General features: G+C 44.1%; 2 protein-coding genes and 1 non-coding gene across 3 annotated transcripts; 1 reads left to right on the top strand and 2 right to left on the bottom strand.

Annotated features, from left to right (window-relative positions):
- The first annotated feature begins 555 nt into the window (after positions 1 to 555).
- PHF7 (PHD finger protein 7) lies at positions 556 to 11,852 on the top strand. Its single transcript, XM_036870055.1, is given in 12 exon segments — positions 556 to 695; positions 1,879 to 1,991; positions 2,748 to 2,800; positions 3,196 to 3,287; positions 7,992 to 8,093; positions 8,469 to 8,593; positions 9,057 to 9,216; positions 9,784 to 9,890; positions 10,350 to 10,466; positions 10,893 to 11,017; positions 11,239 to 11,290; positions 11,292 to 11,852. Coding segments are annotated over 11 exon segments (1,152 nt in total). The 5' UTR covers positions 556 to 695; positions 1,879 to 1,947; the 3' UTR covers positions 11,467 to 11,852.
- On the bottom strand, positions 4,507 to 5,882 carry LOC118904174 (translation machinery-associated protein 7-like). Its single transcript, XM_036870056.1, has one exon. The coding sequence runs from the start codon at positions 5,474 to 5,476 to the stop codon at positions 5,129 to 5,131; it is 348 nt and encodes a 115-aa protein (XP_036725951.1). The 5' UTR covers positions 5,477 to 5,882; the 3' UTR covers positions 4,507 to 5,128.
- On the bottom strand, positions 5,042 to 5,114 carry TRNAE-UUC. The gene has a single exon. It is a non-coding gene; the product is annotated as a tRNA-Glu (tRNA).
- Positions 11,853 to 12,164: the final 312 nt, after the last annotated feature.

Raw genomic sequence — 12,164 nt, forward strand, 5'->3', positions numbered from 1 at the left:
CCCGCTCTGCGCAACCGTCAGCGTCGCCGTGCTCCCCGCGGCTGCAGTGTTCCTGGGTTGCAGTCCGCGTGACCCGGCCGCCGTTTGCGTGCTCACCCCCTTCGCCGGCGCAGTCACCGCGCGGGGCGGCGGCCCGTGAGGTAGCTACCACAGCTTGCGGCAACGAATAAAGCTCCGGGACAGCGGCGCCCTCGGCGATAGCCGGGCTGGCGGCCCCGACCGGGAGCGGCCGCCAGTGCGCTACCGTGAGGAGTGAGCGGCTGAGGCGACCTCCAGCCCGGCCTCGCACCAGCAGCCCGGCAGGCGCGACATGAGCCTGGTCTGGCATCTGCGGGATGCTCCTTGAGCCCCTTCTTTGGCTGTTACCTCCGGGGGATGGTTGTGGCCACACCGACTCGTATTTTCCAAATAAACCATTGTTTATTCTTGCGGTGGCGGGGCCGAATACACTTATTTATTTTTAATTTTCTCAAGTTTTACCCAGCACTTATCCAGTGAAACAACTCGGTAACCGTTTCAAGGGAGCATCCGATCGGTTAGGAAATCTCAGACTGAGCAGCTCGTGGAAGCCAGCATTTGCAACGTCCTCCTCACATGCTTTGAAGATCCTTGCGTCTTCCTGTAACTACCACTGTGCGCAGAATCCCACTCAAGGAACGTCTTGGTCCAGCGATGCAAAGAACTGACGTTTCAAGGTTTTATTTCTATTGCTAGATCTGGATTTCCCCAATGACTCGGAACTGTTCTGTAGCCAGCTAAAGTGGATCCCCTAGTGCACGCCCTTCTCTCTCCTCTTCCAGCCTGTCCTAGTGCTTTTGTTGAGTAAGAAGCCATCACATGTCATTACCAATGCAAGTGCAACTCATGGGTTAGAAGAGGAGATGGAGCCTTAGCGTGCTGAACAGCTAGTTGCCTGAGTAGTTACGTCCATGCAGAACAGTTGACAGTCGCTAAAGATGTTCATGCTCTGCAGCTGTGGTCTGAGGACATGGGTACTGGAGTGTGTGTCCCTGGACTGACCTAATTCACTCAATTCTCCTAAGAAATGCTATCCTTCTCCTCTCCCCTGACTTGACACAGTCCTTCCTTGAGAGGAGTGCTTTTTATTTCTTTTGTCCCCATTCCCATTCAGGGATTTCCCCCTTAACCAATGAAAACTGAATTTATAGCCAGCTGACATTGGTCGGGGGAGGAGTGGCAGGGTGTCTTTTCCACTTCTGGGCCTTTTAACCTTGGTTCACATCTAGAGGAAGGTTGAGAACAGGCCAGACCTCAGTGATCATCTGAGCCTGGTGAAAAGAAGCAATAGGAGCCAAGGGGTGATTTGTCAGGGTTATATCTTGGCTCTCACTAGAGGGAGGTCTCGCTTTTGGCAGCCAGAATCTCACAGGCTCCTTTTCCTAGGAAAGAGTTACCTAATCTAGCTTTTCCTGGGTGGAATTAAGGAACTTAAACTTGGGGGCAAAAGGAGGCATTTTTCCTGAGTGCTACCTCATACATTTAGTAGGCACAAAGAAAGCAAAGAACCAGTTAGCCAGTTCCAGCAATAGTTCCAAGTTCTCATACCGCTGTGGTGTATCGGTAACTGTGATCTTGAGCAAGTGCCTCTGTGTGACAGTCTCATCTTGTGCCTCAGTCTCATCTTGAAAATAGGGATAAAATGGTACCTGTTGCCAAGGGGGTTTTCGAGTTAAATGTAAAATGCCCAGAACAGTTCTGGGCATGATTTAATAATTATTGGCTATTGCTGACATTGATACTGGGCATGTCCCTTTTATTCTGTCACATGGATGGGGAGGTGAAGTGCACTGTTGCTTTGGCCCTGTGGAACTTGATAACGAAATGTAGAATTAATTGCTGACTTGTTTATATTTATAGCTGGAAGAGCCGGTATTGTCCTCATTATAGTATAGAAGAATTCAAGACAGGAGAGAGAGACAGCAGCGAATGAAGACTATAATAGGAAAGAAGAAGGAACATCAAAGATTGAGGTAGAGTAGGCAACTTAAGAGAGTTTGGGAGAAATTGTCCAATGGCCTGTAGTATATGCTTCATTTTTTGTCCCCTTTGTTTGGTCTTGGAGGCTAGGGTTGGTTAGTGTTGACGCATACACCAGTGGTCCCTGGGAAGCTGCCCAGTAACCTATCCTCCCAGGGATGTCCCTACTGGCAAAGTCCTGGCTGTGGAGCCCTACTGCCTAGAGTCATATCCTGGCTCTAACACTTGCTAACTAGGTGACCTGGGACAGGTTATTTCATTTCTTTAGGCCTCAGTTTCCTCATCTGGAAAATACATAATAATAGCACCCACTTTTTAGAACATTCTGTAGATTCACTGAGCTAATACATATAGAGCCAAGAATATTGCCTAGCAATAGGAAATTCTTAATCAATTTTAGTATCATTTTATTATGCCTTGTGAACATGGTACCACCTGAGATTCAGGGTAGGTGACAGTAGAAACAGTAAAAGAATAAAAGGGGGTTTGTTCTTGCATTCATTCAGTCAACACAGGCAATAGAGGCACTAGAACAGAAAGATGGCTATGATCTCACATAATTCACATAATTCCATGGGCATGTTTTGTGCTTTCAAAAAATATGAAAGGGAAGAAGAAAACTGATGTCTTAGTCTTTAGCTGTTTTGGTCCTTCATCAGACCCATGGATAGCATTTTGAGGGAAATGTTACAAGAGATGCCAACAGGATCCTCAAAGACTACCTTGTACTTTTTCCATCTCTTGTATAGAAAATCTGCCAAGACAAGGAGGGTAACCCAGAGGAAGCCTTCTTCAGGGCCTGGTAAGAAAGACTGGAGGTTCTGTTTGGCTGCTGCCTCCTGACCTCAGCAAAGGCCACCTGTGTAGGGCAGCAAACTTGCTCTTCTCACTGTCAATTCCTTCCCAGAATCTCTAAGATCCTGAAGAACTCAGAGTCTGTAATTTTTAAATGTCACGTCCAAAGTTCAAGGAACAAGTTAATTAAAGCCACTTGAGATAAAAGTATATGAAGTGAGCAGTTGCAGCCAACTCCGTCAGATGTGGCTAAAATTATATGAAAGCCTAACTGATACCAAATAACACTTCATCCCAACCTCCTCCTTGTCAAAATGACCCTCTTCCCAGTACTGTCCTCCTCCTTGTACTTAGAGAGATCGTTATGCTCCCAAAATGAATTCCTAACATCTTTTCTTCCAGTTTGCCGGCTATGCCTTCAAGAACCTGGGGATCCCGAAAAATTAGGGGAATTTCTTCAGAAACACAATCTCAGTGTGCATTATTTCTGTCTTGTGAGTATAAGGCCCCCTTTGCTTTGAATGTCCTATGGCTTTGCTGTACAGTCTGTGCTCTGTTTTTGCATCCAGCCTCAGATCCATTGCCCTGTTTTTCTTAATGACTTTTTTTTTTTTAAATCTAATTTTTAAAAAGTAATGTGTGTACCTGATGTAAAATCCTAACAGTATAAAGTATGTACAATAGAAAGTCTCTTCCCCTAGTAGTATTCCCAATCCTTCTCCCTCTCCCCAGCAGCAAATGCTACCAACAGTTCTTCCAGCTATTTTTTCCTGATATTCTTTTTAAATTAAGTATTGTTTGTATGCTATAGAATGCACCCATTTAAGAATACAGTTTGATGCGTTTTGATAAACTCATATATCATGGGGATATAAAGTATGTCCCCATGTAAACACTACCCCAATCAAAATAATTATTTCCATCATGCCAGAAATCCCCTCCTACCCTCTTCCAGTCAGTTCCCTCAGAGGTGATCGCTGTTCTGATCCATAGGTTACTTTTGCCTATTCTTATACTTCATATAAATGAAACCATACAATTTGTACTCTTTTGTGTCTGGCTTCTTTCACTCAACACAGTGTTTTGAAGATTGATCCATGTTGCATGCGTCGGTAGCTTGTGCCTTTTTATTGTGTAGTTGTATTCTGTTGTATGAATATATTATAATTTGCTTATTTATCCACCTGCTGATGGACATTTGAATTGTTTTCATGTGGGACTATTGTGAATAAAGCTGCTATGCATATTCATGTACAATTTTTTGTGTGAAAACATGTTTTCACTTCTCTTGGGCAAATGTCTAGGGGTGAAATTACTAACTATATGTTTAACTTTGTGTGAAGTTGCCAAATCACTTTCCAAAGTGGTTGTACCAGTTTACAATCCCACTAGCAATTTATGAGATTTCTGTTTGCACAATATTCTTGTCCCGACTTGATGTTGTTAGTCTTTTTAATTTTAGCCATTCTACTGAGTGTGTTTTGGTATCTCATTGCGGTTTTAATTTGCATTTTTCTGATGACCTAAAATGTTGACCTTCTTTTTGTGTGCTTATTGGCCATTCACATATTTCCCTTTGTGAAGTGTATGTACAAATATTTTGTCCATTTTAAAAGTTGAGTTGTTTTGGGATTTCCCTGGCGGTCCAGTGGTCAAGACTCCACACTTCCATTGCCGGGGGCATAGGTTCGATCCCTGGTAGGGGAACTAAGATCGCACATGCTGCACGGTGAGGCCAAAGAAAAAAAAAAAGTTGTGTTGTTTTGTCTTATTGAGTTATAAGAGTTCTTTGTATATTCTGGCTACAAATCCTTTTTCAGAGATGTGTGTTGTCACTATTTTCTCCCAGTCTGTGATTTGCCTTTTAATTTTCTTTTTATTTTTCAAATGAGTTGGTTTCATTCCAGGTGATGCAGAATCCAGGATAGAACAAGGACTTAGGAACACACTTTGGCAGGATTCTGCGCTGGGTTTATGCGGATCTCATAGCTAAGGTAGAAAATGGCTGAGAAAAACTAAAGACAAGATGAGCCACTGTATGATTTTCTTTTTTTTACAAAAATTTATTCTTAAATGTACAAAAGGTTCCAAGCTATAGCTATAGGTGGCGACAGATGTTATGGCAGGGAATCCAGATGTTTAAACAGGAATGGAATCATCATTGCCTCAGGCACAAGGAACAGCTTACTTTTTTAAAATTTTATTTTATTTATTTTTTGGCCACGCTGTGCAGCTTGTGGGATCTTAGTTCCCTGACCAGGGATCGAACCCGGGCCCATGGCGGTGAAAGCACCAAGTCTTAACCACTGGACCACCAAGGAATTCCAGGAACAGCTTACTTTTTGCCAGATTTCTTAATTCCACCTGTGGCCAGGGGGCCTTTCCCTGCAGCCTTCCCTTTTAGCTCCTCGAGTTTCTTCTGCTCCTCCTCCTTTTTCTGCTTGAGTGCCTTATCTTCCTTGCCCATCTCCTTGGCTTGCTTCTTGGGCTGCTTCAAGGACTTCTTCTTGCCACCTTCATGGCCCAGCATGGTGCCTGCTGCCCCTTCCCCCTGCCTTTTTATTTTCTTAATGATGTCTTTCGAAGAACAAAAGTTTTTAATTTTGATGAAGTCCAGTTTATCTATTTTTCCTTTTATGGTTCGTGCTTGTTTGTGTGTCCCAAGAAATCTTTGCCCACCCATTGCATTACCTCAGTGCTTTTGTCAAAATCAGTTGACCATGTATCTGTGGATCTGGATGATTTATTTTATGTCATTGATCTGTGTGTTGATCCTTACCAATACCACACTGTTTTGATTATTGTGACTTTACAGCATCTTGAAATTAAGTCTTGTTCTGCAGTCTTTTCCAAGATTGCTTTGGCTATTGGGTGCTTTCCTTTTCCATATACATTTTATATTTAGTTTGTCAATTTTTCGTTAAAAAAAAGCCTGTTGGGATAGTGATAGGAATTGCATTGAATTTATGGATCAATTTGGGAAGAATTGACAAACAATATTGAATCTTCCAGTCCATGGACATGATATATTTCCCCATTAATTTGTGTCTTTTAAAATTTATCTCAGCAATTTTTTTTTTTAGTGAAGAAGTCTCTCACATATTTTGTCAAATGTATTCCTAAATATTTTGTGACTTCTATGCTAGTATAAATGGTATTTTAAAATTTCATTTCAAGTTTGTTGCTGGTGTATAGGAATGCAGTTTATTTTTGTACATTGATTTTGTCTTGGCAATATTGTTAAATTCACTTATTAGTTCAGTAGTTTTTATTTTTAAATTCTTTTGTAAATGCCTTAGGATTTCCTGTGTACACAATCACGTGTGAATAAAGGCAGTTCTTTCTTTCCAATCTTTATGTCTTTTAATTCTTCTTGCCTTATTGTAATAGCTGGGAACTTCAATCTAGTGTTGAAAAGAAGTTGTATGAGTGAATATCCTATCTTGTTCCTAACATTAGAGGACAGCATCCAATCTTTCACCATTAAATATGATGTCAGCTGTAGGTTTTTCTTAGATGCTTTTCATCAGATTGGAGAAGTTCCCTTTTATTTCTGGTTTGCTGAGGGTATTATGAATGTGTGCTGAATTTGTCAGATGCTTTTTCTGCATCTGTTGAGAAGATCATGATTTTTCTTCTTTATTTTGTGAATGTGGTTTGTTACATTGATTGAATAATGTTAAACTAATCATGCATTTCTGGTACAAATTCTGCTTGGTCATGATGTATAATCCTTTTTATATGGTGCTGGATTCAATATTTTGTTTCATTTTTGTATCTATGCTCATGAGAAAAATTGGTCTGTGCTTTTTCACTCCTGTAAGTTCTGTCTTGTTTTGGTGTCGGGTCTTGTTTAACTTCAATGCATTTATAAGCATATACATTTTCAACATAAAATAGACATCCTATACACAGTGTTTTGTATTTTACTTTTTTTTACCTCATATATTTATGGAGGTCTTTCCATATAGAACATTTTTTTAATAGCTAATTGGTATTCCATGGTACAGATGTGCCAAAAAGTATTAAACTCCTGTTAAAGGACATTTAGATTATTTTTAATCTTTCACTACTGATTTTTCTGTTTGTAGAAATTATACATATTCATTGTAGAAAATATTAATAACACTTAAAAGTATAAATGGAAATCACTCATATAGTCCTAAAGCCTTGAGAGACTGTTAACATAGATATGTTTTAAGCCTAATTGGGATATAATTCAAGCGTCCTCAAGTCATCCAACCTTGTAGGCTCACTTTTTCTATAATGTTAAAATAAAATAACCTCAGCCCCCATTACATATAACATGTAACTGCTGCAGTAGGTCCTGCACCCTCCTTAATATTTTTGGAAGCTTCTTGGGGTGGGGCTCAGGTATGACATTCTTCCAAAGTGTGTACACGTTCATTGTTCATGGGTACCTAACAGTTTAGCTTCTTTTCCCTTGATTTCCCATTCTAGACTCTGCTTTGGGGGCTTTTCAGAAACAAAAGGTCCTTTAAAGTATGTTTTTAAAGAAAAGTTCAATTCCTCCCCTTCCCCTATAAGGCAGAATGACTACAGTCAGGAGATTTGAAAGCCCTGTTTCCCTTTCTGTGGAGAATACACTCTGAGAAGAGTATTTATTCTGTACTGAGGGGCAGTACAGTGGGAGAGTGAGAGTGTGGGCTCTGTGGGCTCACATGTGAAGGCGACTCTGCTGCCTCCTTTCTGGGTGACCCCAGCCGGGTCAGTTGCTGCGCTACACCTCAGTGGCCTCTAAGATGAGGATCACAATGGCATCTGTATCACAGGGTTGTGGTGAGCAGACAATGAGTCGCTATAGAGGGAATGTTTCTCCAAAGTGCTCAGCACAACAAAAGCAGTGCTCAGTGAATGAAAGGCAGAGTAGCACAAAGGTGGGTAAGAGCCCAGGTTCTGGGCTCTTGATACTGTCACGTTATTTCTCCTATAAAATGGGGATGATGACAGTACCTACCTCTTAAGGTTGTTACAAGGATTAAATGAGTTAATATTTGAAAAGCACTTAGAGCACCCAACACTTACGCTATGTAAGGCCTTGTTAAGTAAATAAATTACCCTGTAAATGCATATATATTCCACCAAGCTCTGTTTCTTAGCTCTCTTACCCTGTCATCACCCACTGCACTGTTTCACTGATCATCAGTGTTGACAGCCTGGTTCTGCTGACCTTCTAGATCCTATCTAGCAAGCTGCCTCAGAGGGGCCAGTCCAATAGAGGGTTCCACGGATTCCTGCCTGAGGACATCAAAAAGGAGGCAGCCCGGGCCTCTAGGAAGGTTAGAATCCCCTGAAATGGGGGCCTTGGGATAGGCCTCTTCTCATACTCCTCTCATCATCCCTGTTTCTATTCTTTTCCCTAATTGCTAGTTTAAAAGTCAGAGGACTCTTGAATTTCCCACTGGTCCTTCTCTTAAGTTCCATGCTTCTCTAGGGTATAGTATCCTAAGTGAGGAGAGGGAGCAACATCCTGAGAAAGCCAAAAAGAATTCAGTGCTGCTTGGAGCTCAGCTTTGGCATACCCTAGTGCTTCTAGGTCCACTGAGGAAGAAGAATGGCTGTTGCTTCAAAAAATTTCCATTCCGTAGAATGATGTGCCACAGAATGTCTGTCTGTTTTGGGGCCCTGAGCACTGCCTGGGGTCTCATTTGCAGATCTGCTTTGTGTGCAAGAAAAAGGGAGCTGCCATCAACTGCCAGAAGGATCAATGCGTCAGAAACTTCCATCTTCCTTGTGGCCAGGAAAGGGGTTGCCTTTCACAATTTTTTGGAGAGTACAAGTGAGTGATGAAGGAGGAAAGTTGGGCTGCCCTTTTGCTATTTGTTATTTAGCATCTAATGAAATCAGAGTCCAGTTCTCACGGGCCTGTTTCGATTCACCAGAGAATCTGTCCCTCCATTCAATAATGAGAAACAGTATCTTGACTTGGCAATTTCACAGGGGTTGCTTCTTGCTTCCTATCCCCTCCTTAAATTACAAACAGCTGGGGTTCTTAGCTGCTCAGAACTAAGTGGGGCTTTCAGGAACAGGAGGCTGTGGAGATAGTCCCAGGAGCTTTGCTCAGTGGGAAAGCAGCTATGAGAAGGAATGTGGCTGTTCTTCGCCCTGCTCCTCCTCCTCCCCCATGAGCGTGGAGGTTCAGTGGACACTGGCCTGAGTGGTTGATTGCCCTTCCTAGGCCGGGCAGCTGGAAAACTGCATCAGTGACAAACCAGAAACCAAGCCTATTTACTCTCCCACAGATCATTTTGTGAGAAACATCGCCCAACACAGGACATCCGATGGGAGAATGTGGGGGAGGAAAGCTGTGTCTTGTGCTGTGAAGACTTATCCCAAGCAAGTGTTGAAAACATCCAGAGTCCGTGCTGTAGCCAAACTATCTACCACCGCAAGTGCATACAGGTGGGGCTTTCTCTGAACTGGGGACCCTCCACAATGGCCCAGTTCTGAGCACCCTGGGAATGCTCAGGCAATCTCAGCTTTTGTGCTCTGTGCTGCAGGCCTGTATACAGGACTGGTTCCAGAGGAAAGTTAGCCTGGTCTCTGGATATCCTTGACCTGTAGGACTTTATCATCAGATTTAGACTGAACAAAATCCTCAGGATGGCTGGAGCGAATGAGCTTATCCTAGAATGAGTCAAGTAGCCTCAAAATCAGCCATGCTTCCTGGGATTGAAGGAAAGGGAAATGTGTATTCTTGGTACCTGACCCCTACTGGGTCGAGCACTGCCAGGCCCCATGACTGGAGATGACAACTGAGGCACTCCTGGGCACTCTCTTGAGCTCTTGGTCCCTGGTCTGATGCCTGGATTTGCAGCCCTCTCCCCAGCCCATCCAAATTCCTTGTCCTGTAACCCTTAGTCAAGCTCTCCTAGCAACATTCTCTTTGTGAGACGAGGGTGCGGGGTGGGAAGAATGTGATAAAAGATAGTGTTTTTACAAACACTATCTTCCATGTTTATCTTACAGAAATATGCCCACACATCAGCAAAGCATTTCTTCAAATGTCCACACTGCAACAATCGAGAAGAATTTCCTCAAGAAATGCTAAGAATGGGAATTCATATTCCAGACAGGTAGTAGAAACTTTATAGCAGGAATTGAGCCAGGAAGTGGGTTGCCTAGGTTTCTAGAGAGAAGGTGAGTGTGAGGATAGTTCAGAGCATGAGGAATCAGCAGAAGCACTGATGTACAGTGAAGAGGGAAGGGTGGCGGGAGAGCTTTTCAATTATAAAAAGAAATGGGGGGGGTGAAGCAGGGGTGGTGGGCATGTTTCTGAAAAAGGTGCTTTGGGGGTCAGAATTCTTTGGGTTCTTGAATTCCAGTGTGGAACTAAGGAACACCTGTGTTCCACTTATCTGCTTCAACCCTCTCCCACTGCCAGGCCACTAGCCCCGCCTTGCTGAAAGTATTCAGGCAATCTGTTGAACTCTTTTGCTGTGTTAGCTTGAGTTCTTCCTAGTTCCTCCCAGGTGGACAAAGGTTTTACCACCCGATTATATGTCCCTTACTTACTGTTTCTTCTCCCACTGCAGAGACGCTGCCTGGGAACTCGAGCCAGGGGCTTTCTCGGAGTTGTATCAGCGCTATCAGCATTGTGATGCCCCCATCTGTGTGTATGAACAAGGCAGAGACAGCTTTGAGGATGAAGGGTAGGAAAAGCCTCCTGGCCAGACAGATCTCTCAGCAGGGCCATCTTAGACCTTGCACAGTTATCAAGCGCAAGAAATTTACTTTTGTCTACAGACCTCAGGGTGAACATAGCTGCTGAGTCCCATCCTTGATCAGCTCAGGACTCACTCATGTACAAGTGAACAGGTCTCTCTGCAGGGTCTCCTCTCCTTGTGCCCCATGGAGAGACACTCAGGGCCAGTTCCTTCCACGATCCACCTTGCGAGTGGCTGTGCCTGACCGCCAGGTCTTGGGATCAGCACTCAGCCACATCTCCGTCACGGGTAAAATGTGTAGTAAAAGATACCTAAGGAGCCCTCAGCAAAGGCCTGGCCTGCAGCGAACATTCCAAGAGTGGTAGTGAGTGTTACATTTGTCCCACAACCCTCCCTTGGCTCTTCCTATAGGAGGTGGCGCCTCATTCTGTGTGCTACATGTGGATCCCACGGAACCCATAGGGACTGCTCCTCTCTCAGATCCAACTGTAAGAAATGGGAGTGTGAGGAGTGTGCGCCTGCTGCTGAAGCCACAGGTGGGACTGGAGGGGTGGGCTGGTCTCAGAACCGGGGTGGGGGTTGGGGGTCCGGGGGACTTACGGTGCCTGGGAAAGGAGGAGGGTGTGCTATCAGATGGGGACTTTTAGTTGGTACTTTAGTTTGGGGAGGAAAGCGGCTAGGGAGGGGCATAAGGACCTGCGCCTGGGAGAGAGACAGAGGGTCGAGTTTGCCTCTCCCACCTTTCTTTTCACCACAGACTGCACACCTGAAAACTCAGGTGACATCCCCTGTTGCAGCAGCACCTTCCACCAGGGGGCATTTCTGCAGAGACACCAGCCTGGAACAGAATCCGGGCCCTTCTTGGACTGACTGGCCAGGCTCTTCCTCATTAGAAAAACCGGAGTCCTCTGGTTGCAGGACGAGGGCCCACTCCTGGCGATCCAAGGGTGTCAAAATCACTAAGAGCTGCAAAAAGTCCAAGTAACAGTTTCTGAGTAGTCGCTGCCAAGCACATTTGAGTACAAAGCTGTGTTCCTCCATCAGGTTTGGGGGAGGGAGCACTTTGGCACTGTGAGACAAGGAAAGGGGGCTAGCAGTGAGACTCTGAACCAAAGAAAGAGAAGTCCCAGGGGAACATGAGTTCAGAGCAGAGTCCTGATGCCAACCACAGGACGCGTTTGTGGCTTTAAGAGCACCTCTGCTCTTTCTGCCTGATTCCCAGAGGGTCTTTTCTACTCTTCTTTTTCCCCCAAGATTCTTCCACCTTGATCTTGTTCTCATATACCTCTTCTGACTTCACCCACGTTTGTTATTATACAAATAAAAGTTTTCTCTCCATTGCTGTCTCCTTATGCATTCACTCTGGAATTTATCTAGCATACTAAGGAATCTGGAGGGTAGAGTGAAGGAATAGGAAAACGCACCTTTCTACTCTATAAAATTCAGTGAATTAAATGTAGAACTTTCGACTTAGACATGTTGCTTTGGAGGGAAGTATTTTGCAGGTAAATCGACTTTGCAGGGACAGAGATTTCATCGTTGTGCAAATAAACACACAGGATCTCATCAGGAAGGTGAGCCAGCAAAGGAGAACACACTGGACTGAGAATAGGCCACTATTGCAAGGCTTGGGGCCCTGGACTCAAAGGCCAGGGACTGCCGTGCTCACGTGGGACAGAAGGG

This window comes from Balaenoptera musculus, chromosome 11 (genome assembly GCF_009873245.2).
Source record: "Balaenoptera musculus isolate JJ_BM4_2016_0621 chromosome 11, mBalMus1.pri.v3, whole genome shotgun sequence".
Classification (NCBI taxonomy): domain Eukaryota; kingdom Metazoa; phylum Chordata; class Mammalia; order Artiodactyla; family Balaenopteridae; genus Balaenoptera; species Balaenoptera musculus.